Raw genomic sequence first — 26,030 nt, forward strand, 5'->3', positions numbered from 1 at the left:
GTGGCCTTGGGATAAACAGGAGGTTCATGTTGAGCTGAGCACAGCCTCAGCTCCATCCCCACAGTGTCCCTTTCTCTGTGCAGGAAGACACAGCTTGCAAAATCAACCCACTCCTCAGCTGGAGCGGCGCCTGCTGTTTGAGGAGGGGCGGCTAGAGCAGCGGAGCTCCTTCGTATTCCGAGCACCGCAGAGTTTCCCTGACTAGTGATGTTTTGAGCGGTGGCAAACGGGACGGGGTTCGGGACCAGGCGAACGCATCAGAGCGCAGGGAAGCGCCTGGCGAGAAGACAGCGCCTTCAGCCATGTACGTGTTCGCTCCCGGTGGGCGGCGGACAATCCTCGAGCGTTCGTCCACAGAGCCCTGTCCAACTGCAAGCCGTGTCCTGAGTGAGGCAGCTGAACCTCCGCATTTTTCTCCAGATCCCTGCTGATGTTTATCCCACGGCTTCAGCTTCTCCTACGTTTCTGCTGCGCCCCTTGGCCCGAACGGCTAAGGAACCCTCTAGGAACCCCTGGCTGAGCCAAGCGCTGAGTATTACCGTGGTCACGTACCGCGGTGCCTCTTGCTTTGGTGCGAGGAGTGCGATACAGAGGAGAAGTGCACTGTGTCTCCATGTAAGAGGACCAGAGGGGAGTGTGGTGGCCCCCCATGGAGCGCAGCGCTGTGAGCACGAGTTGCCATTAGTTAGAATGAATGAGTGTTAGTTAGGGTTGGTGATTATTGTTTAGGGTTAGCTAGGGTTAGGGTTAGTGAGGGTTAGGGTTAGGGTTAGTGAGGGTTAGGGTTAGCTAGGGTTAGGGTTAGTGAGGGTTAGGGTTAGGGTTAGTGAGGGTTAGGGTTAGCTAGGGTTAGGGTTAGTGAGGGTTAGGGTTAGGGTTAGTGAGGGTTAGGGTTAGCTAGGGTTAGGGTTAGTGAGGGTTAGGGTTAGGGTTAGCTAGGGTTAGGGTTAGTGAGGGTTAGGGTTAGGGTTAGCGAGGCGCGTCGGCCTGCTGCTCCTCTGCTTAGTCGAGTTTAGTTTCTTTCCAGCTCAACTGTTCTTCTGCCACAGGTCACCGAGTACGTGGTTATGAATGGCTTACTAGTACTAACGGTCACCCGTGAAACGTGCGGAGAACCTCCCCTCCGGGCCGACCGCACCGGACTCGCTACGGCACGACGCCGACGGACAAAATCAAGGGTCTCCGCAGGCGGAGCCGGAACCACGGAGTCGCGTTCTTTTCCGCACAGGAGACCCGACGCGTTCTGTTCGCGCCGCTTCCAGGTCGCTGGGTCTCATCATATGGGGGGGTGAGTGACCCGTCGCACTCGCGCTCGATACTCGTGACCTCGAATCTGTCCCGTCGTTGTGGTTGTGCCCCTCGCCGGTTCCTCTGGACCGACACCAACTGCCCGCTGCGCGCACATGTAGAAGGTCGGTCGGTCGGTCGGCCAGTTGGTCTTTCGGTCCATCGGGTCTTTCGAGCCGCGCTGCATCCCGGCCGCACGTCCCTTGCGCCGGTCGCTCGCCTACGAGCACGAGCAGCAGCTATTGCTGAGACGCCGAGCGCTCCTCCCAGAAACACACCGGGGGTGGGGGGACGGTTCACGGAAAGGATGCTGCGCGTTCGCTCTTGTTTCGTTCTGACTGCTCGTTTCCCCACAGACATGACACGACACGAACACGGGGAGGCGACTGCTGCTTCACACTCCTGTGTGTGTCCTCAGATGTGGTGTGTGTGAGTGCTCTCTCTCTCTCTCTCTCTCTCTCTCTCTCTCTCTCTCTCTCTCTCTCTCTCCCCCCCCCCACTTCCTGTGTTTGAGCTGGGCTCCGCTTCCTGCCACTGCGCTCATGAGCTCCGCTCTGCCACCACAACAGGGTCCTGCGGTGCAGCAGCAACAATGGGAGGACCGCCCGCGCACACAAAGCACAAAGCAGCAGTGCAGACACAATGAGAAGGAGAGCGAGAAGACGCAGCAGGACGCAGCAGGACGCAGCAGGACGGCGTGGCGTGGCGGGGCTTCCGGCCAAGGGCAGGACGAGCGCCGTCCTCTGCTGTGGTCCGGCACAGTCCGGCACAGTGCCAACCGCACACTAGTCCCAGAGTCCCAGAGTCCCAGAGTCCCAGAGCAGAACACGGGATTTTGTCACAGTGCTCCTTCACCGCTTCCGGAAAGTGCTCTAGTGTGTGCCCACTTTCAGCTTCCCACCTGAGTGAGGCTTCGTGCTGCCAGGGGTGCGTTCGCTGTGCGTTCGCTGTGCGTTCGCTGTGCGGTTCGGGACTGGACCTAGGCAGGAGTGTTCGCTGTGCAGGAGGCCATCATTCAAACACAGTCAAAACGAAACCTGTGTGCAAACAATGTGCTTATGCAAACAAAAGACAGAGGGAGGAAGAAAAGCCCAGCATTGTCCTCTTTCTGTGTGTGTGTGTGTGTGTGTGTGATGTACTAGAGCACCTTCCGGAAGTGCTGAAGGAGCACTGTGACTGGAACTGTGTTGTATTCTTTCTATGAGATGTACGTCACTTTGGACAAAAGTGTGTGCTACATGACTACGTGTGTGTGTGTGTCTGCTGGAGCTGTCAGAGCGAGCGAGATCCAAAAGAGTGACACCATGTTTATCATGTTTGCTGTTTTCACCATGTTCACACAGATCCAGCGACACACAGCTCGGGGGGGGATGGGGCGGGGGTGCTGGGGGTCGCTCTGCTCCGCTCCCCTGTGCTCCGCTGTGCTCCACTAACCTTTCGATGTGCGCCCGTGTTTCCCTGCCGCCGACCTCTTATCGTGACCTACACAACCGCAGGGCCTCTCGTGCACACTGCAAAGACACACCTGTCGCTGCTCCGGAAAGTTCCGGAGACACAGAGACGCGGCAGACGCGCCGGGCGCCGCCGTGCCTTTCGGACGCCGCGACACCGGAGCGGCGTCCCCGCCGGGTGGGCGCGACAGCCGGCGCTCGTGTGCGAGGGTCGCGAGGCCGCCCCTCGGCCCAGGGCTCCGGCGCAGGCCAGGAGGGGCGGGACTCGAACCTCTGCAGCAGGTCGAAACGCTGCTGTGACGCGGCCCAACGTCCGCCAGCGCACAGCTGTGCACATCGACGCTCCAACGACAGGAAACTCCCCAGAGCGCGTGTGGCGCGCGTGCGTGTGCTTGTGCGTGTGCGTGTCGCTGCAGTTCTCCGGGGGAGGGGTGGCGGCTCCGCGCTCCTCGGGCCAGCACTTCGTACCCGAAGTATCGAAGCCCGACGGCGCAGCCAGACGCTGCGAGGACGACCGACGTTCCTTCTCCGCGCCGCTTCTGCCCGCCGCTCTCGGCCCCTTCGCCGCTTGAGAGTTTCGACCGAGGAAGACCTTCGCGGGCCATGGACGGGTCGGGACCCGCGGACCAGTAGAGTCTCCGAGCACCTTCCGCACCGCGCTCGGGCTCCGCAGGTGGGTCGGATCGGAGGGGTCGCCGGGGTCGGAGGGGTCGCCGGGGCTCGGGGCGCAACGGTGAGGATGGTGTTGATGGCGCGAAGCCTTGGAGACGGCAGGACCGTCACAAAACGGTTCACGTTGCACCGCACCTACGAGCGGTGGTCATTTGGGCGTGCTCTCCGGTGGGGGGGGCTGCTGACCAGCTGCCTGAGGTGACATCACATCCTGTTACCCCAAACAGTGTAAAAGTGTGAATTTCGGGCTCCGTCCAGACAGCAGGCGAAGCCCCGCGTCTCACAGCCTAGGAGAGCAGAGCGGCGCCTTCATCTGGGCTCCTTTCGCACCGCGTGCGCTTGGGCGGCACCTTCGTCCTCGTGAGCAGTGTGCGTCGAAGAAACACACGCTCACACACTGAGGTTAAAAACTGCTCTGCAAAAGACAAAGCCTTGGGTTTACTACACCCCGAGTACCGTAGTATTACACTGTGTTACGCAGCGTGTGCTGAGAAAAGGCTCTCTGCTTGAACCCGGAGCCCCGGGGTGTGACGCCAAGGAGGGAGCCGTCCTGTGTGGACGCACCTCGGTCCGCCTCTTCACTCCTATTGTTATATTTCTCTCGTCATGTGCCTGCAGTCCAAACTGGTGTTTCCTGCGGACGTGTAAAACGTACAGATCTGAGGACTGATCGGCCACGATGTGTCCCGTGACCACGAGGACAAAATCAGCCACGAGCGTGTGTCCAAGAGTGCGCGTCCTCATGTGCTCCGTCTTCCGTCTCTCTCCCCGCCGCGGGTTCCACTGGGACCGTGAGGCTCTGGTGTCCCTCACTTTGCAGGGAATTGTCTCCGTTCGTCCTCAGCTGAGAGACACAGGGGGACACATTAACGTCCAAGTGCTGCAGCATCACAGCTTTTTTCGGTCAGTGGAAATGACCTCACCTGCGGTTCGCAGTCACCGGTAGTGCTGCGCCCCCCCCGGCCCCCCACGGTCGCTTCACGCTTGTTGTCTCGGTTTGTGCGTCCCCCCCGTGACCTCTGACCTCTGCTCTTTGTGAGTCTGGGTGGGTGTAGCCCTTCTTTCCTCCTCGAGCCCGATTCTAGCACCTGTTCCCTAATCCGCAGAAAAGCAGCACGCCTCCCCCCCGCAACGAGCCCCTGCTGGAGCCGGGTGGGATTAGCGCAGTGACCCCGACTGGCGGCCCCGGACACACATGACCGCGCTGATCTCTAAGGAGATTGACGAACGAGGCTCAGCGGAGGCGCGGGGTCGCTGTGTGACGGGTTCGAGGAGCCAGCAAAATGCAACCCCCCCCTGGACAGGGTCCCCCCTCCCATCCCCCCTCCCCTCCCCTGCTGGCAGGAAACACATGAATTATCTGCACTCAGAACTGCTTCTACAAACACGAGTGTGAAGGTGACAGAAACAGGAGGAGCTTCTCGCGTTTCCAGTCCTGAGGCTGAAGCGCTGGACATGTGGACAGCGTGGAGTGGACACTGTAGCCGGAGGGCCGGCGGCTCTATTCAGCTCAGCCGTGACACTTGTCCTCCTCCAACCTCTCCATCGGGGTCGGCGGTCGCCGTGTGCCACAGCTCCCCTCCGCCCCATTTGTCCCCTCTGTCCCCTTTGTCCCCTCCGTCCCCGACCTCTCGCATTTCCTGGTCTCCGTCCCTGTACTTGTCCTCCTTCTCACGCCAGGGCTCCGTGAGTCAGATACCCAGGGGCTGTGAAGTGGGGCAGCAGGGGGCACAGTGGCCAGACCTGGTCCAGGTACTTACCCTGACCTAACACGGTAAAAGTTACTCTGCTGTATTGGTGAGTGACTCAGTGTAAAACTCTTGAAGGAAAAGTGATGGATGAAGGAATGAAAGGACAATGAAGATCTCACGCACAGACACACACACACACACACACACACACACTCGCCATCACGTCAACACGTCACATCCTGCGCTTCTGTCCCTGACGCGCCGAGGGCCTTTGGGGGACCGCAGAAAGGGTTCGTTTGCTCCTCTTCTCGTTGCTCATGCGGTTCAGAGCTTCTCGGGTATCGAGACATTCCCACGCCTTCCATTTGCGTTCAACCGCCGACACATTAAGGAGAGCAGCTTCATCGCGAGCTTCACGGTCCGCAGGTTTGTCTCGCTGTGAAACGTGCCTTCATGAGACACACGAGTCCCCGTCCGAAACGGGAGGATCAGATGAGTCCATTCGCGTCCCGCGTCTGTTCGGGAAATGGCCCCGACGGGCTTCTCGCATCTTTCAACGTTCAGAACGCGTTCGCTCTCCTGCGCTCTGTGTGTGCGCTCAGTATGAACTAACGGAAGAGAGTCCAGGTGACGTGTGCGTATCCAGTCGGCGCTACGTGGGACAGCCGGTGCTGCTGCGGTAGAGCTCCTGTTGTGACCCCAGTGGTCACCGGTTCGAATCTCATGTCGCACCGTGGTACCCTTAAGCCGGGTACTTACCGCAAAATTACTCCAGTAAAAAATGACCCCGCTGTGGCTTCAGAGAGAAGTGGTGTGTGAACGCTATTTATATCTGTGTATGTTGTGTGTTAATATGTGTAAAAACAGCTGCAGGCCACCTTGCGACGCCCCTCCGGGACCCAGGAACGCATGTCACACGACACGTGCGTCAGGTACACGAGCCGCGCGCAGTGAGACGTGTCGGTGCCCGACTCTCGGCACGATGGGGTGCAACTGCAGCTCCGATTACTACGACGACGACTGGATCGAGAACCTGGACGAGGTGTGCGAGCACTGCAACTGTCCGCTGCCGCCGCAGAGCACCAACCAGGTGAGCGCGTCCCGCCGGAGGGGGGCGGGGGGCGATCCGGGCCCGGTCGGGGTTCGAGGGAAGGGCGGGAAGTGTGCCACGGGCTCCGTGGTGCCGCGAGTTTCTCTGTATGACTCTGCCACATGAACTTACCGCGGTACTTCTGGTGAGTAGCGCACTCAGCACCACGAGCGGATATACCTGGCGCGAGCGGCGCCGTGTTTCTCGGGCGTCTTCGCCCGGCCAGCAGGTGCAGAGCGCGCTAGTGAGAGGAAGCGCCGCTCTGTGGTTCCCATGGTGCACCTGGGTCCCGACAGCGCTGCGAATCGGTGCAGAGCCCCCCCGGCCTAGTGTATAACGGCTGGTGGGAGGGGCCGCGTGACGCGTCCCGGTGGAGGCGGACACACGCCGAAAATACGGTAAAGAGCGCAGACAGGATGCGGCGCCGAACCGCCTTCTTCAGCTCAAAGAATCCGTGTGAGTCAGAGTGACGCGCCGGGCAGCTTCCTTCAGCGCGTCGCCTCGGTGTTTGTGAACGCGGTACCCTAGGCGCTTCCTGCTCGAGACGAGAGCCGAGCGTTTGCTGCTCTTGACGCTTTGCTGTTCTGTGCCGCGGTGCTGACACACCTGTCCTTTCAGTACACCGACACCTTGATCCCGTACTCCTCGAGCCAAACTCCACCAATGTCCCCGTTGCCCGGTAAGTTCTCGCCAACGCGTGCGTGTGCGTGAGAGCGAGTGTGCGCGAGGGCAGCTCGGAACATCCCGGAACATTCTTTCCGTGGGCCCCCATCCACCCCGGCTCCTCCGTTGCAGACAACCTGGTGATCGCCCTGTACAGCTACGAGCCCGACCACAACGATGACCTGGGCTTCCAGAAGGGCGACAAGCTCAAAATCCTCAACACGTGAGTCGCCGCCCTGCCGCCCTGCTCTACATGCCCTCCCTGCCTCACGGGGGGTCACCGGCAGGGGGGTCCTCGTGCTCAAGGCCGCTCCGGCGGCACCGGCTCCCCTGCGTCGTGACGCTCACCCGAGCCAGGTGAGGCGCTCACTGTGTCACCTGGACTGTGCCGCCGCTCGTCTCACCCGCTGCCCTCCTGCTCCCACAGCGATGACCCCGAGTGGTACATGGCCGAGTCGCTGGCCACCGGTCAGAGGGGCTACATTCCCTTCAACTTTGTGGCCAAAATGGACACGATGGAGACGGAACCGTGAGTGAAACGCGAACCGGCCAGCGTGCCGGCGACGCTCCCATTTCTGTGTTTGTACGAGAGAAGCGCGGACTCCAGTAGAACAGTCCCTCACACACACCTGAGCCCGTCAGCGCGTTCGTATTGATCGATCCATCGATCCACTAGTCCAACCAAAGTCCCCGCCGGAGCCGTAACCGAGAGCTCCCGCGAGCGGCTGCCGGGTTTGTCGGTAGATGAGCGGTACTGGGACCCCCTTCCCTCTCCCTCTCCTGCCGCAGGTGGTTCTTCAAAGACCTGTCCCGCAACGACGCCATGCGACAGCTCCTGGCGCCCGGCAACGCGCCGGGATCCTTCCTCATCCGCGAGAGCGAGACCAGCAAAGGTACCGTCTTTTACCGTCTTTACCGGCAGGGTGCCGCGGGTCCGTGTCGTCGCAGGGACTTGGTGACGCTCTTTGCCCGGTCTGTGATTGGTCCCTGGGTCCAGGGACAGTGTATCTTACCTCGTTCTCCACCCCACGCTAGGCTCCTATTCCTTGTCCGTGCGGGACTTGGATCCCGAATGCGGCGACACCGTGAAGCACTACAAGATCCGTAACATGGACAACGGCGGATACTACATCACCCCCCGGATCGCCTTTAACACCCTGTCCGACCTGGTGCAGCATTACTCCCGTGAGTGGCCTGACCTTTGACCCCGTCCCCGACACCGGTGCTCTGGAGCGTCGGTGTCGGTGCCCTCGATCCTCGTCTTACGAGACGTTTTTCCACTTGACGCGTTGTTAGCAGATGAGTAACGCTGTGCGATAAGGGGACGATGGCGGTGAGTCAGTGAAGAGACCGAAGAGACCAAAGAGCCGTTTGTGGAAACAATGTTGCTTTTTCCTGTCATTTCAGATTTCTTTTCTTTTTCACAGAGCCCAAAGTTGCCGTTTGTTCTTCTTCTTTAAAACAAGATGCAGCCACACGCTTCAGCGAATTAAAGAATCTTCATCTTCATTTTATGTCGTACCGATAAGGACATATTTGTAAGAAAGAAGTTAAAATAAGTGTCCTTCACTGCAGCCCCGTCTGAGATGTTTCCGGAAGCCGACAGTTACTGTGCCGCTGTGTCTGTAGCGCCGAACCCGCTGACTGGGACCGGCGCCTGCAGTTACAAACCAATTCACAGTGCCATCCGTGTGGCTCCTCGCCTCTTCTCTCAAATCAGTGTGTGCGTGTGTGTGTGTGTGTGTTTGTGCGCGTGAAGAAGGAGAACGGAGCACTTTGCATTCGGTGTGTGTCGTCGCTCCACAGCAACACTGATATCGCTGTCCGATCCCTGTCGCCCACAGTAAAAACAAGTTTGTTGTGCTACACGAGAACCGCACACCCTACACACACCCTGCTTTTCACAGTCCCACAAGAACCGGTGAAATGACAGGAGCACTTTGCTCACTTCTTCTGTGGCTTTTCTTGCAAACGCGTTCGTTTCCACTTGAGGAGGATGTGGCAGATAATTATAGTGCAAAAATCTGATTCGGTGCTTCATTGTTCACACTTTCCACAGACTTGTTTTTCTCCTCCTCTTCTCCAACTTTCAGTTTCTCTGTGTTCTGATTGGTCCATATTCATAGTTTCCCACTTTCTCAGTATCCTGATTGGTCCATATTCACTATCGCTCACTTTCTCTGTATCTTAATTGGTCCATATTCACTGTCGCCAACTTTTCCTGTATCCTGATTGGTCCACATTCATAGTTGCCCACTTTCTCAGTATCCTGATTGGTCCACACTCACCGTCTCCCACTTTCTCTGTATCCTGATTGGTCCACATTCATAGCTTCCCACTTTCTCTGTATCCTGGTTGGTCCACATTCATAGTTGCCCACTTTCTCAGTATCCTGATTGGTCCACACTCACCGTCTCCCACTTTCTCTGTATCCTGATTGGTCCACATTCATAGCTTCCCACTTTCTCTGTATCCTGGTTGGTCCACACTCATAGTTGCCCACTTTCTCAGTATCCTGATTGGTCCACACTCACCGTCTCCCACTTTCTCTGTATCCTGATTGGTCCACATTCATAGCTTCCCACTTTCTCTGTATCCTGGTTGGTCCACATTCATAGTTGCCCACTTTCTCAGTATCCTGATTGGTCCACACTCACCGTCTCCCACTTTCTCTGTATCCTGATTGGTCCACATTCATAGTTTCCCACTTTCTCTGTATCCTGATTGGTCCATATTGACTGTCTCTCACTTTCTCTGTATCCTAACTGGTCTATATTCACCGTCTCCGACTTTTCCTGTATCCTGCTTGGTCCACATTCATAGTTTCCCGCTTTCTCTGTATCCTGATTGGTCCATATTGACTGTCTCTCACTTTCTCTGTATCCTAACTGGTCCATATTCACCGTCTCCGACTTTTCCTGTATCCTGATTGGTCCACACTCACCGTCTTCCACTTTCTCTGTGTCCTAATTGGTCCACATTCATATTCTCCCAGTTGCTGTGAGTGGTTTGCTCCTCCTCACCATGTCCTGGGCACTTTCTCTGCTCACCGGTCACTTTGTGTCCCGCCGTGTCTTTGCAGGAGAGGCGGACGGCCTGTGCTCTCGACTCCTGAAACCCTGTCAGACACGGATGCCCCAGAAGCCCTGGTGGCAGGATGAGTGGGAAATTCCTCGCGAGTCGCTGAAGCTGGAGCGTCGCCTTGGGGCAGGGCAATTCGGGGAGGTGTGGATGGGTGAGTGTGTTGGGGGGCTGGGGGGCTGGGGGGATGGGGGGGGAGGGCGCCTGGGCCAGGTGTGGACGAGCGAGACAGTGACTCACAGTGTAATAACTCGGCGGACCACGGTACATTACCATGAGTGAACATCAAAAATCCCTGCGGGAAGGGTTGTTGTTGCAGGTAGACGGGAACCCCCCCCCCCCCCAGCCCCCCATCTCTCCCACCTGTTGGGTCACGTTGCGCCGCTGAAACACCTCCTGGCTGGGGGGCTTGTTCCAACAGACGCTTTCTGGTGTCAATGGAAATATTTAGTGCAAAACAACTTACATTTATTTCTTTAGCTCATGTTTTTCTCCAAAGCAACTTATAGTGTAAAGTTACTCATGATGACTGACTCATTTATACCGCTGGGTCATTTTACCACAGCGGTTCAGGGTAAGTACCTTGTTCAAGGGTAGCTGGACATGGGACTCAAACCTGCAACCTTCCCTTCTGAAGTCCCCAGCTCTAACCACCGTCTAACTGCTCAGTTCTTTAACCACTTCGTTACTGATGAGTTATTTCTTCACATCTCCGAAATGACTTGCAGTGATTTACCTCTTTATACAGCTGCCTCATTTTTACTGGGTGAATTCAGGGTAAATGCAACACGAGGAGGGACTGGAACCCAGGTCCTTGAAACCACTAACCACTAGGCCACCTGCTGATCCAAACTCAGCTGTACAATGTGACACCGTACTGTTCGCTCCCCCACGGCGGCTCCGCTTCACTGCACACCCGTGTAAAAGGTACAACGGCAGGTGCTGCCAGAGCAGGCGACACTTTCCCTGCTCAAACGAGACGGTTTAAGGAGCTCAAGCAACGGGATTCGCACACAGAGCATCCGGCCCTAAAGCCGCGGCGGGGAGGAGGTCCATCGTCCATCAGCGTCCCCAGAACGACGGAGCCCCGAAATTCTCCGGGGTCCCAGAGCTCAAAATGGGGAGGGGCAGCGGGGGAGGGGCGACCGTCGACTTCCTGCGTGTCGGCGCCCGCGATGCGCTCTTTCGGCCCCTGCCATCGTCCTCGGCACGGTTCGCGCACCCGTCTCCTCCTTGCGCCGCTTCCCCGGGGCCGCGGAGTCCCCCGTCTGCTCGGAACGGCTCCCGGCCCCTCGTCGGGCCCTTAGACGCGTGCTGCTTTCGCACCAGCACGCAGTATTTGATGACACGCCAACTGGAGCGTGTGTTCTGCCGCCGTTTCAGGGATGTACAGCCAGCGCAAAGTGGCCATCAAGAGCCTGAAAACCGGAACCATGTCGCCGGGCGCCTTCCTGGCCGAGGCGAACCTCATGAAGAACCTGCAGCACCCCCGCCTGGTGCGCCTCTACGCCGTCGTCACCCAGGAGCCCATCTACATCATCACCGAGTACATGGAGAACGGTGCGTGTGTTTGGGGTCCGCCTGCGTGTGTGTGTGTGTGTGTGTGTGTGTCCAACTGTGGCTCCGCCTCCGAGAGCTCCGCCCACTCAACCCCCTCCTCCTCTCCGGGAGACCAAGGTGCCGGAAATGGCGACACTCGTTCCTGGAGCTGTCGCTTCTCCGGCAGCATGACCTCTGACCTCCGGAGGGGCTCTGCGGAGCGAGTTCCACACTGACGCCGCACGTCTTTCTTGCAGGAAGTTTGGTGGACTTCCTGAAGACGTCTGCAGGAGCCAAACTGACCATCAACACCCTCATCGACATGGCTTCCCAGGTGAGTCTGTGTGTGTATCTGTGTGTGAGACCAGCTCCACTCCACTCACACAACTCAGGACTTCTGTCTCCTGTTGGGAATCACATGTGGGCAGAGAAAGGAGCCCTAAGGGCGTCGGACAGCAAACCCGCCCCCCCTCACCTTGGGTCTTTGTTGCCATGGCAATGTCACTGTTTCTCCTCACCCTTTGCTCACAGAGAAGCAGCCAGAATGTGACAAGCAAGTTTGTGTGTGTGTGTGTGTGAGACAGAGAGACAGCGCAGGCAGTGGTTCAGTGAGTGTGTAAAGGAGTCCCATTGCTTTTCTTGTCAGTGCGAACAATATGAATTTGGTAAGAGACACGGGAAAGGATCTGAACCCAGCGGCACCAAACACCCCACACGCCACACTCCACACTCCCACAATGCCACGCTCCACCCCCCCGAGCAGCAACGAGAGTCATGCGACCACCAGGTCCCGGTCACAGGGGGTCGCGACCCACATCAGGCCTCAGGGTGGCGACGGACGGCGCCTCTCGGCGTGGAAGGTTGCGAGGGCCCCGCGGCGCCGCAGACCGCAGACAGACCAGATACTACACAAGAGGCCAAACGCGGCGGCGTTACGTGGACGTTTGTTTCTAGGACAGGAGGAGGGGTGACCTTGGCTGCGGGTGAGAGGCTGGGGTTGAGGAGCGGCAGCGCAGGATGGGAGGGGACGTCCTGCCGGAGACTCGGCGCAGAAGTTAGCCTAAAACCGACCGGGGGGGGAGGGACGGTGACGAGAGGAAGCCGGTGCGCCCGACAACGCGGTCTGTCGCCCCCTGCAGGTGGCCGAGGGAATGGCCTTCATCGAGCACAAGAACTACATCCACCGAGACCTGCGTGCGGCAAACATCCTGGTGTCCGAGGAGCTCATCTGCAAGATCGCCGATTTCGGACTCGCCCGACTCATCGAGGACAACGAGTACACAGCCAGAGAGGGTACGAGGTTCTCCGTGCACCCCTACCGCCCCCCCCACCCCAGCCCCTGGGGCTTCCTGTGCTGCTGACAATAAGAGCTGTGACCTGCAGTCGCAGTGAGCGAAAGGTTAACAGTACAAAGATCCCTCGATATATTTACTGACATTCAGTAAAAACGCTCTACTTTGTATTCATTTTTACCTGAATAGTTTTTAACTTCAAATTACAACTGAGATGGGGGCACGGTGGCACAGCGAGTAGCGCTGCTGTCTCACGGCGCCTCGGTGGTGCGGAAGGACGTGGGTTCGATCCCATCAGTCTGTGTGGGTTTCCTCCAGGTGCTCTGGTTTCCTCCCACAGTCCAGAGACATGCTGTTCGGGTTCACCCACAGTGCGTGAGTGACAGAGAGAGTGTGTGTGTGTTCCACCGATGTATGGATGAGTGACCCAGTGTAAGTAGTGTATCTAGCAGTGTAAGTTACCACGGTGAATAAGGTGTGTGGGCCGGTAACACTGCGCAGAGTTCATCGGAATTCGTTTTGGAGAAAAGCGTTTGCTAAGTGAATAAGACAGAATTTAATGTCATCGGACTGCAGTTCACTGTGGATTGTTGACCGATTCATCCCCCGAACGTGTGTAGCGTTTATCCTGTTCCTCGTCAGAGACACTGAGGAAGGGCAGGCAGGAGCTGTAGACACCGTGGAGGGGAGTTGGACTGAGGTGGTCCCGCAGATCCCGCAGATCCCGCAGTCCCGCAGTGCCGCTGTCCGTGTGCTCCTTGCTGCCGGGAAGCGGCTCTAAGGGCGAACGCAGGTTGTGCCGCACACGGAAACGTGAGAAACAGAAACCGATATCGGCGCCAGCATGTCCGCTGCAGGGTCACGGGGGCGTGGAGCCCATCCCGGACACACCGGCCCACAAGGCGCTACACGCCGGAAAGGGCGGCAGTCCATCGCAGTGAAGAAGAAGGAATGACAATTACAGTAATCAGGGAATTATTTGTGCGTTTGTGCCTCGAGGAGCCGCTGCACGGACCGACAGGGCAAGCGCTGCCTTAGGAGGCCCTGAGATCCTTCGAGACAAGCGTGTCCTTCGGAGGGACACGGACACGCCGCGGCCCTTTTCCCGCGTCCCTCTAATTCCTCCGAAAAGACGAGCGGAATCGGTGACGGCGTGCGGCACGGCTTACAGCTGGGGCTCGGAATGAATCAAAGCCCTAAATCCTGCTTGCGGCTCTGAGCCCACACACACACACACCTTGTGGGTCACGGCGGCGCTTTTGGGCTCAAATTTCACAGCAGGTTCTGAGGTCCTGAGCTCATTGTTGGCCGGAGAGCCGACCCGTCGGACCACGGGACCGAAGGAAAAGGTGGTTAAAGACACAGTCGCTGCCGTCCGCAGGGCGAAGTGCGCCGTGTCGCTCCCGGGCAGCGGGGTGTGACCGATCCCTAAGGGGATGCAGGTGTGTGAAGGTGTGTGCAGGAGACAGAGAGCTGCTCTGTCCTACATTAGTGTTAAAACCCGTCAAAAGTGGGTAAAACACAGTAAAGGAGGATGGGAGCTACTCAGGCGCCAGTTGGCGATGTGTGTTTGCAGGGTGAAAGTTCTAGAAGAATACGGTGATGTCAGTGTGGACTTACACCTGCTCTGTGACAGTGTCCCGCTGCGGTTCAGTCCCAGGAGCTCTTATCTGCACGCCGGGCTTTTCTCAGCATCCCTCGTGTGGGCAGGCGGGGGTCCGTGGGGGGTGGGCTGCGTGTCGCTGTGTGTTTCTGCGTGTCGCTGTGTCTCAGGAGGCGGCTGCAACAGGAAGAGCTGCAAAAATATGTAAAGTGTCTCAGTGCAAGAGCAAACCTCGAACCCTGAGCCGCAAAATCTCGCCCCCCCCCCAGACAGCTCACACCACAGAAATGTGCTGTTACTTAACCCCAGAGGTGCGCAGTGAAACACAGTAAAGTACCGTGTTGCCTTGAAAAATACTCAAGTTAAAGGACTTGTTGAAAAGTGTCGAAGCAGCTGGAGAAACAAGTACTCGAGTACTGGGACTCAATTCATTCAGTCCTACGGAAATTCCAGGTAAAGAGGGTGACGTGACGTAACGGAGTAAAAGTACACTGTTGTACCCTTACAGACATGGTGCAGTGAATGTGAACGAGTCGGTACTAAAGCGCTGTGATTGACATTTCAGCAGACGTTTACCACAGGGAACAGGGTAAAAGTAACGCGCTTCTCCCCACCCGAGCCCACGTCACACGTATGAGGTGCAAGGGGCCCTTCGAATGACACGCGACGCGAAAACAGGTCGACACCTTCGCACCCGGGACTCGTCCTGCCGATCCCCTCGTGCTCCGGTTCTCCTGCAGCGCCACCTGCTGTTCGCCGCGGAGCCTCTTCTACTCGCCCCGCGTCACACGCCGCTCGCTGAGACGTCAAAGTGCATTTTTCGCACAACTTGCGGCAGAAACAGACGTTACTTGCGAGAAAACGGCCTTTAATAAAATGTATAAATGTGTATGAATGTACAGAAATATGCTGGAGTGTATAACGACACGTCTGAGCCCAGCAGCAGCTGCAGGGGCCCCGGGTTCGAGGTTCGGGGAGCCGCTCACCTCTGTCTCTCTCCTCAGGTGCCAAGTTTCCCATTAAATGGACGGCCCCCGAAGCCATAAACTACGGCACCTTCTCCATCAAGTCCGACGTGTGGTCCTTCGGGATCCTGCTCACGGAGATCGTGACGTACGGCCGCATCCCGTACCCAGGTACGCCGTGACCCCCGCGACCCCCGCGACCCCCGCGACCTTCACCCGCCCGGTTGCCCTCTCGGGCTCAGCATTTCCCATCCCTGTGAGCTCGGCTACGAGTCCGCAGAGACCCACCCAGGGGGTTAAGCTGCAGGGCCGGGGAAGGGTACGAATGCCTTGGGGGGGGGGTTGGGGACAGCAGCGCTACAGCGAAAGAGCCGCTGTGCTCATGTGTTGATGACCCTCCCTGCCAGGGATGACCAATCCGGAGGTGATCCAGAACCTGGAGAGGGGGTACCGCATGCCGCAGCCCGACAACTGTCCCGAGGAGCTCTACAGCATCATGAAGCAGTGCTGGCAGGAGGCGCCCGAGAGCAGACCCACCTTCGAGTACCTGAGGAGCGTCCTGGAGGACTTCTTCACCGCCACAGAGCAGCAGTACCAGAGCCAGCCCTGCTGAAGTCGTCCCGCACGGACGGACGGACGGACGGACGGACGGACTGACTGACGGACGGACGGACGGACGGACGGACGGACCCACGGACGCGCGGACACATGGACGGAGACACGGCGGTGGTCACGTCCCACCCAGCGCAGCGCAGAATGAGTTCACGGAGACGAGCTCCCCGCTGGACGTGTCCACTCCTCTGTAGGTGCGAAGGATGCCGAGCGGAAGGGAGGGGGTCGCTGGACCGGTCAGCGGTGCACGGTCACGTACCGCGGTCCTCCCGGGGGTCCCGGCCGAGGACCCCCGACGCCGTCCTCATCGCTCCTGCTGACAGAAGGAAAAACTCTTCTCGACGCTGCTTTTTATGCTTTTGTGCTAATGGGCAACTTGTACACTTTCAGTGCTTCTTCTGTGTAATTTGGGTGAAAGATGATATTTACTGTACATCGTACCGTAGTACTGAGCGTTTCACTCCTATTATTCTCAAAGCTGTGTGATCCAATTGCTACATAATAAATATTTCTGCTCTGATTTATGCTTTCTGACCCACGCACAGCAGGAAAGTTGTGGACGAGGTACACACACACACACACACACACACACACAGACACACACACACAGACACACACACAGACACACACACACACAGACACACACACACACACACACACACAGACACACACACACACAGACACACACACACACACACACACACACACACACACACACACACGCGCACACCCTGCTACCCCTCGTCCTCACAGACAGGTGTCCACAGAGGTGCTGCAACCTGTGCAAGGAGAGAACACCTGAAGTGTGTTGTCTGAGTGGGGAAGCACAGATTGGAGGTGTGCGTCCAGGTCCGGTGGTTCCTAAAGCGCAACTTTCCTGGTGTTCAGCGGGAGACGTGGATTCGCTGTGGGTCACAGAGGTTTCTCCCACTTACAGTTTGTCCCTTTTTGATACTCGTCACACAAGTGCAGGACTTGTGAAGGAGAGAAGAAGAGAAGAGAAGAGAAGAGAAGAACACCATGGTTGGGTCTCGTCCCCAGAGGGACTGTCCTCACTGCTCTGGCCAAACCGCAAAGCGTCTCATTTGGACAGGAGTCTCACGTGACACACGTTGTTAGTCATGCTGGTGGAAGTTTGTGTGTCTTTTCTCATGCTTCCACTGATGACGAGCTTCATGTGGCTCTTTGTCCAAGGTGTGTATTTCACTGCAATCATCTGTACAGTGATTTGCGCATTACAGCAGGGTCATTTTTACTCTATTAACCAGGGTAAGTACCACGTCCAGAAGGTACTACGGTGGGTGGGGATCTTCACACTGCAATATTACGCCTCTAGTCACTGCGCCACCTGCCGCCCATTGAGATCCGTACATCTTCACCACAGCAGGACAAACCCAGTCGGCAGGATTTTTACACGTGTACTTTTGAGACGAGATACACGTTTACTACACATGTCGCCCGGTGGACGTCAGTGTCCCAGTGACTCAGTATCGCTGACCACTTGTCCAAATCAGGCTCTCAGGGCACACAGCAGCAGGTGGGAGGGCAGCTCCAGACAGCGCTTTGAGCCTTTTGAGCTGCTGCCAGTTAAACTGAAGCTCCTTGATGGTGTGGAGCTACAACGAGGTTTAACTTTGAGCTCCTCTTCACATATGAGAGTATCCGACATGGAGGCTCGTGTCAGCGCTCTGGCCGATAATGCCGTGTCGACTATGATGGTGCATGTTGGCGGTAACGATATTCGTTTTCAACAGTCTGAGGGATTGAAGAGCCGCCTTATTTCTACGTGTAATAAGGCCAGAAGGAAATGTCATAATTTAGTAGTGTCTGGTCCTTTACCCAAACTCTTCGTGGGGGACATAGTGTACGGTAGACTGGTGTCCTGCAACAGGCGGTTGGAGATGTGGTGCTGCTCTAATCGCATATCGTTTGTTAATAACTGGGATGATTTCTGGGAAAGGCCCAGGTTCTTACATTTACATTTACATTCATTCATTTAGCAGACGCTTTTGTCCAAAGCGACGTACATCACAGCAAAAGTACAATTTATGCATCGCGTGTGATGGTGTACACCTCAGCTGGAGGGGTTCGTTTGTTCCGTCCCAGAACTTGGCCTGCAAGTTGCAGGACTGACTCATGGTCCATGGATCATCTCCTTTAGCAGCTATGTGTGTTGATGGGTCTGTTACTCATTCTGGTACCAGCGGTCGTTTCTCATGCGATGGGGTTTCTCGTATCGTGTCCAGTGTGGGCCTTAAAACTTTAAATAATAAAGCTCTAAGTGCAGCCAAAACATACAAACTTGTCACGTCCACGCCCTCAACGCAAGCGACGACACCCGACTCCGCACTAGCTCCCGAGTAATCGCTCACCCTATAAAGACCCTCTTCGGCTCCCGTACCGCTGCGGAATCTCGTTTGGGACAACCGCCCTTCCTCGCGTTACTGCGCACACACTCTTTACTCTTCTTTACTCTTCTTTACTCTGTTCTCCGTTCACGATCTCCGGTTTTTTCACTCCTCGCTTCGTTCTCCGACCGCGTCCGCGGATCCTCGTTCCTGTCCCGTTCGCCGATCGACCGACCCTTCGCCCGTCCCCGGTTTTGAGAGCTCGCCTCTTCCCTCAACTGCTGACGAACGACGCCGCGCTCGCTTGGGTTCCGCCGTCCCGGCTCCCTGTGTTCCGCGTGACACAAACTATCACAAGGCTCAAGGCCACGACATGATTTAACTAGACTTAGTGATGGGAGCGTTTGCACCAGAAACCTAAAATACATTAAAACAAACATTCTCAACTTACCACCGAGGCCAAACTGTAATATAAAATGCTGTCTGTTAAATATTCGTTCGCTAACGAATAAAGCTGTCCTAGTAAACGACTTAATATTAAGTTACAAGTCCGATCTATTCTTTCTTACCGAAACCTGGCTCGGTGAGTCCGATACGATGCCGCTAATAATAGAAGCCGCTCGGGACAGATACGATTATTTCCAGAAATCCCGTTCTGTACGTCGTGGAAGTGGAGTCGGTGTTCTTTTCAATAATAGATTACAAATAACGCTGAGAAATCGTGATAACTGTACCTCGTTTGAAGTTCTACAGCTAGATTTCAGGTCAAAACCCAGTATAATTATATTCCTTATCTGCCGTCCACCTGGACCGTACTCCTCTTTTCTCGAGGAATTTAGCAACTTCATAACCGATTTAGTCATTAATCATGACAAAATTATCCTGCTGGGTGATTTCAATATTCATGTAGACGTGTCATCGGATACTCTCGCTAATAGTTTTACGTCTCTCTTAAACTCTGTCGGTTTTACCCAAGTTCTTACCGGTCCTACTCATTCCCGTAACCATACGCTCGATCTCGTCATAACCTACGGCATAGATGTTCGTCATGTTAATATTATCCCTTTAAAAGAGGCCATTTTTGATCATCATTTGCTAACCTTTAATCTATACCTGCCCGTGCCGTCTGACAATAGTAAGAGCAAAATCGTGCAGCACATTGATTGATGAAAATACTACTGCTAAAATTGTTGATCATATTACAAGCTCAGATTCTGGAACAAGCAAAGATATTGATTAAATGGTTTTTTGATTATAGTTCAGTGGTAAAATTCGCCTTAGACTCTGTGGCTCCACCAAAAACTAAACTTATTTGAACTGTAAGAAGCTCCCATGATTCAACGAATCAACTCGTGCAATAAGGTTAGAATATAGTAAATTAGAGTGTAAATGGCGTTCAACTAAACTAAACGTTTAGTTAAACGTCCTGCTGGGCGGAAAACTGTCATTATTTCTATAGCATGTAAATGCTTTGACTAAGTCTTGCTTTCTTCAGTCAAGAAGCATAGCTAAAATGCAGCAATTCCTTTGTAGACGGGATTCCGAGAAACTGGTTCATGCTTTTGTTTCCAGCAGGCTGGATTACTGTAATGCTTTATTGTCGGGTTGTCCGTACCAGACTGTATCCAGGCTACAGTTTGTACAAAATGCCGCTGCGAGAATTGTCACTAGAACTAGGAAGTACGACCATATAACAGAGGTACTGAAATCACTGCATTGATTCTTGGTCACATTTAGAGTTGATTATAAAATCCTACTTTTGACCTATAAGGCAGTACATGGAATTGCTCCGTTTTACCTTTGTGAGATTATTGATTCGTATATCCCAGGACAATATCTTTGTTCATTAGATGCAGGTTACCTTAAAGTACCTGTGATCAATAAGACCTCAGCAGGAGGTCGTTCCTTTAGCTATAGAGCACCTAAACTGCGGAATAGTCTAGCAGTTACTGACAGAAATGCCCCGTCTGTCTCAGCCTTTAAATCCAGGCTTAAGACTTACATGTTCACTGGGGCGTTCCATCTCGAAATGTAATTCCACCTACCTTGGTTGTTTTTTACCACCTGTATATAAATGCATAATAAATTAACTTAAGTAACACATTACTAACTCTGTTCTTTCTTCTTGTTGAGCACTGACTTACTACATAAGACTTGAGGAAGCTGGCCGGTGGTAACAAACGAATCCTATGCTGACTGAGGATAATGACCAACTGCCATGATGAACGAGATGTTCCATGCTGAGCTGGGGATTCAAGATACCATATAGCAACAATATCATTATTACTTGTTAAACTGGCTTACAATTGTTGCTTAATCTAGAATGCCCAGGAGGGGTGGGCAACCACTGGCTCTTGAACCCCCAGAGGTTTTTTTCTCCCTCAACTTTCAGTTGGGAGTTTTTGTTCCTTTGCCCGGTGGCCAGTAGGGATACTCTTAGCTCTATAAAAGTACTTTATTATGGTAGCCATTAGTCAACTGTCTTCTTTGTTTCTTTGCCTTATGCCTGTGTTAAAGCGCTCAGTGTCACTGCGTGAGAAGTTCCCTCTCTGGCCCCCAGTCTGTCTGCTTGGGTGTCCCACAGGGCTCAGTCCTGGGCACTCAACACGTCCTCACCTACACCATTTCCCTGGCTCGGTCGTCGCCTCCCACAGCCGCCCCATCACTGCTTTGTGTCTTTTCATCCAAACCACACTGACAAACTGCATGTTTCACTGAGCACATCTCCCTGACAGCTCCATGTGGAGGACAGATCACCATCTACCCCCATGATCTCCAAGACGGAAATGTCCCACGTTCTGCCGGACTTCCACGGACTCTCAGCTTCAGCAAAGTTCTGCTAGAAGTACTGAGACGATGAAAAGAAGAGAATTCACTCGGGGACCGAAGTGATGCACTGGTACCACAAGGAGGAGCAGCACAAACATGGGAAAAACTCCCTTCACTATAAAATGAGGGAAATATGTTTGTTTTGAAGTTACATTTGACATTAAATAGCAATAAGCAGCAAATCTGTTTACAGAATTAGAAACATTGAAAATAACAATATAATGTTATTCTAATATGATTAGTAAAGTTTTGGTCTGGGTGTCCTGTCTATTATTGTTATTATATAGTCATTAACATACATGTTTGTTAAATGTATATATATATCTATATTACGAAGAGATATTATATTACTATTATATATTAATAATATTAAATATTATTGTATTATTATCAGGTCTAAGTGAGCAGCAGGACTGCTGGGGGTGCTGTTTTCAGTTTAAAGAAACACAATTCGGAAGGAAATGAGGTTCACGCTGTGAACACTCAGAGGCACCGATACCTTCGATACCGCCGATACCACAGTCATAGTGATGCCCGTGGGGGCGGGGGGAGTTGGGGGGGGGGGGTCACCGCAGGGAGACAAGTGTGAAGCAGAATGGAAACAGAAGAGACCCAGTGTAAGCAGTGTACAGTACTAGCAGTGTAAATCACCCTGGTGGGCTGGTAACACTACACAGAGTTCACTGGGAGTCACTTTGGTGTCTGAATGAATGAATGAATGAATTAATTAATTAATTGAAAATGTAACTGAACTCTTTCAGTCCGATGTTCTTTGGAGTTTCAACAAGGCACAAGAAAGTTTAAAAAGCACTTTATGACACTTCTCACCAGATGTGATCTCTCCACACACACACACACACTGTGCTGAGGTTAACACATCTCGTGTGTGTGCCCCCCCCCCCCGCACCCCGTGTCCTCGTTCAGCAGAGCCGGAAACCTCCCTGTGAGAGCGTTCAGAGTACAACGAGTCGAGGCCTTTTAGGCTCCAGCCCCGAGCTGTGTGGTAAAGTACCAAGTAGAGGAGCTGTGTTTTCTAGAACTCTCTACTGGAAAAGGCTTTGAAACATCAGTACCAGGTGCTGAATAATACAGTAAAGAATAATGAGAGGAGAGTCGAGAGTAATAAACTGTAGTAATCACATGCGGACAGTAATACAATACAGAGGGAATAATAAAAGTGTAAAAAGCAGGTGCGGCCCAGCAGAGCGGAAGGAGCAGGGTTCAATCCCTGTAGAGGAGTGGCGACTGAACAAACGCAGTTCACTGTGTTACTTACACTCATTTACCCGTTCACAGAGCAGAGTAACTTTGCCTGAGCAGTTCGGGGTAAGTACCGCGCTCAAAGGCTCAAAGGCGCTGCGGGACGGGACAGTCGTACAAAGACTGACACCACCTACTGTCCCAAAAGTGGACAGACAAACTGAGCTGGAAGGCAACGGATGAGCAGAGGAGCTTCTCTCACTGCTGTTTTCAGTAAAGTGTTTCTTCTTTATCTGACGCTGTTCTCCAACACAACTTGGGCTGGTAAAGTGTCGACAGTTACTGACCCATTTATACGGGCGGAGAATTTCACTGGAGAAATTAAAGGTAAGTACTGTGTTTAAAGGGACTACAGGTGGGATGTGAACCTGCAACCTTTGGGTGAAGAGGCAGCAGTCATGACCACTGCACAACCAGCTGTCCGTACACCCCCACCCCACCTCGGGGTTCCCCACTCAGAAGGCCCAAAATCAAACCCGGAAACGTTTTCGGTTCTGGCTCCGATGTGGTGTGACGACACTGTGTCCGTCACTCAGAACTGCTGAATCCCTCTCTACATTTAAAAAGGGTCTCAAAACTCACATCTTCCAGACTCACTTCTGCCCTCATCTCCTACGCACATGAGACATGTTTCTGTTTAATCATTTTTGGATAATAGCTTGCTGAATAAAGGGCTAAACCTTTATGGAGCTACTCATGTGATGTACACTGCTTGATACCGTGGTATGTGACAGATCGACTCTACTCTAAAATCACGTGTCTCCGTCCAAGTCTCTCCTTCTGATGATGTAATGAACTCTTTTCATTGTCTCTGAGGTGTTTGTCACTTTGGAGAAAAGTGTCTGATTAATGAATGAACGTAAAAGTAACTGAATAGTAACTCTGACACAACACTTCACCGGACACGGTGTCTCTTCCGCCTGGACTCACGCGGCAGTGAGAGGAGACGCAGAGGAGGGTCACGGTGGAGAAAAAGCGTTCGCCTCCTTTCAGTGGTCGCGGCTCCAGCAGCAGAAATAACCCTCCGTGTCGAAGGTGACAATACAGGGGGTGAAAAAGGGGACAAAAAACACTGTGCTCAGCGTGGCGCTTCGTCATCGCACACGCGTCTCACACGCGAGCTGTAAAAGAGGGAGAGACGCGGTGTGAGCGGTGCCCGGGAACACAGATGCGGTGCTGCCGGACACGGTGCTGTTGTCCTTCAAAAGGCTGAAGCTGAGCGCAGGAGGAGGCCGTTTGTTCACTGGAGCCACACAGGTGAAGTTGAGAGTCTTCTGGAGTCACTGTCAGAGTGACTGTGGAGATCGGAGCTGAGACACACACACACACACACACACACACACACACACACACACACACACACACACACACACACACAAACACACGAGTCTTAGCTGCTCTCAGTGTGTCCTGTGCTCAGGAGGAGTCCCACTGACCCGAGACGTCCAACTTGAGGACATCGGACAGCTCTGAGCCGAAGGACGGATTTCCTCTCTCTGCTCTACACCGGTACTGGCCCTGGTCGGACACAGAAGCTGAGCGGATGGTGTATCTGTCACCAGCGGCACTGAGAGCAGCCCTCCGGGACACTGGTATCTCCGGGCTGTCTTTGAACCACCGGTATCCACAGGTGATACAGTCCTGAGCACCAGCACTCGTACATGTACATGTATTCATTTCACAGATGCTTTTCCCCAAAGCAACGTACATCTCATACACACAGTTCTGCAGAGTGAAAAGGGGAACTAGGGAAAAAGGGAAAAAGGGAACTGTGGTAATTATCAAAGTAAAACTGTCCTTTTACTTGCAAAGACAGAAAAGAGGAGAGTGAGTGAAATATGAAAAATAAAAATATACATGAAGAACGACTCCTCATTGTCATTGTTCCGTATCTACGAAGGAGGTCCTTTAACACGGACCCCGCAGCGTGCGTTTATAGTGCGGGAACCTCTGTGGGCCACAGTGTCTATTTATACTGCTCTCGTCACTCTGTTTCTACCCGGAATTCCTGCGTGACGCACATTCCTCGGACACACCGATCGTAAATACGGTAACGTCGAGCCGACACTTTTCTCTAAAGCGACTGACGCAGCTGGGAATTTTACCGGAGTAACTGAGGGTAAGGATGTTACTCAGGGGAACTACAGCTGGAGGTAAGATTTGAACCTGCAGCCTTCAGGTCCAAAGACAGCAGCACTAACCGCTACGGTACTGCTGTTACGGAGTAACAGTACCAATGATACCGTGGTAAATGAGGAAGGTGTCGGACTTTCCTCTGCTGTTCAATATTCGCAAACATGGAACGTCCGCACTCGTTCACTCGCATACGTACACTGTCTAAACCGCTTGTCCCATCGAGGGTTGCGGGGAGCCGGAGCCTAACCCGGCAACACAGGGCGTAAGGGGGACGCACCCAGGACAGGACAGGACAGGACAGGACAGGACACCCATCTGTCACAAGGCAGCCCAAGCAGGACTCGAACCCCAGACCCACCGGAAAGCAGGACTCGGGCCAACCCGCTGCACCACCACACCACATAGACATTTATTTTTCATACTTCACTCAGTCTCCTCTTTCCTGTGTGTGTGTGTGTGTGTGTGTGTGTAAAGTTCTTTGTACGTCTTTTAACAGGAAAAGGACAGTTTGCAGAAGTTGAACCAAAAATATAGTGAAAGAGAGAAGAATGTGTTACTTTTTGAGAAACTCTGCAAATTCTCCTTTCACTGCACAGAATTGTGTGTGTGTGTGTGTGTGTGTGTGTGTGTGTGTGTGTGTCAGCGGACAGGAAGTCAGTGGTATTTCAGTGCTGAGCTGCAGTTCGAGTCGCTCACTGACACAATGGGAGCTGCTTCACTCTGTCTGTTTCTGAGTGAGTAACTGAGTAACTACTGCCTGTACTGTTGTGTGTGTACAAGTACTGAGTAACTACTCCCAGTATTGCTATGTCTATAGGAACTGTGTAGTATGGTGTGTGTATGAGTACTGGGGGGCACTGGTGTGCGTGTGTGTGGGTGTGTGTGTGTGTGTGTGTGTGTGTGAGTACTGCACAGTACTGGTGTGTGTGTATGAGAACAGGGAGGAGAACTGGTCTGTGTATAACTACTGAGAGAGTGATGGTGTGTGTGTTTATGATTACAATTCTGTACTGGTGTGTGTGTATGAGTACTGGTACTCAATACTGTATCACCTGCTGTACTCTGTGTGTTCTGTGTGTTTCAGTGCTGAATGCGGCTATTTGTCCTGGACTCTCTGAGGGTAACACACACACACACACACACACACACACAGTACTTCAATTTATCGTTTGTCACACACTGTGTGTTTCTCCCACCTTGTGTCCCTAGACACACCTGAGACACCAAAGGCTGTTCTAACCCTGCAGTCCGCTTGGACCCAGATATTCACAGGAGAGACGGTCACCTTCAGGTGTGAGGTTCAGGATGGACTCACTGACTGGGCATACTGGTGGTATAAAGATGATAGAGTCATTCCAGTTTACTACAGTAACACACTGACCTACAGTCCAGTTGAGGTGTCCCACAGCGGTCGATACACCTGTGCAGGTGAGCGGAACAGGAACAGTAACACACTGCGCTCCAACACCAGCTCTGCTGTCACACTCACAGTGTCAGGTGAGTGACGTCTC

At 54.0% G+C, this 26,030-nt stretch overlaps 1 protein-coding gene across 1 annotated transcript; it reads left to right on the forward strand.

Annotated features, from left to right (window-relative positions):
- The first annotated feature begins 2,868 nt into the window (after positions 1-2,868).
- Positions 2,869-16,459, forward strand: lck (LCK proto-oncogene, Src family tyrosine kinase). Its single transcript, XM_029258438.1, has 13 exons — positions 2,869-3,411; positions 5,969-6,191; positions 6,810-6,870; positions 6,987-7,077; positions 7,282-7,383; positions 7,644-7,747; positions 7,890-8,039; positions 9,937-10,089; positions 11,319-11,495; positions 11,732-11,808; positions 12,614-12,767; positions 15,374-15,505; positions 15,742-16,459. Exons 2-13 carry the CDS (start codon positions 6,084-6,086, stop codon positions 15,945-15,947), a joined length of 1,515 nt encoding a protein of 504 aa, XP_029114271.1. The 5' UTR covers positions 2,869-3,411; positions 5,969-6,083; the 3' UTR covers positions 15,948-16,459.
- Positions 16,460-26,030: the final 9,571 nt, after the last annotated feature.

This window comes from Scleropages formosus, chromosome 15 (assembly GCF_900964775.1).
Source record: "Scleropages formosus chromosome 15, fSclFor1.1, whole genome shotgun sequence".
Lineage (NCBI taxonomy): Eukaryota > Metazoa > Chordata > Actinopteri > Osteoglossiformes > Osteoglossidae > Scleropages > Scleropages formosus.

Coding starts and splice junctions, on each gene's coding strand:
- lck (XM_029258438.1), top strand. CDS start 6,084: ATGGGGTGCAACTGCAGCTCCGATTACTACGACGACGACTGGATCGAG. Junction 10,090..11,318: donor ATTCGGGGAGGTGTGGATGG/GTGAGTGTGTTG, acceptor CCGCCGTTTCAG/GGATGTACAGCCAGCGCAAA. Junction 11,809..12,613: donor TCATCGACATGGCTTCCCAG/GTGAGTCTGTGT, acceptor CGCCCCCTGCAG/GTGGCCGAGGGAATGGCCTT.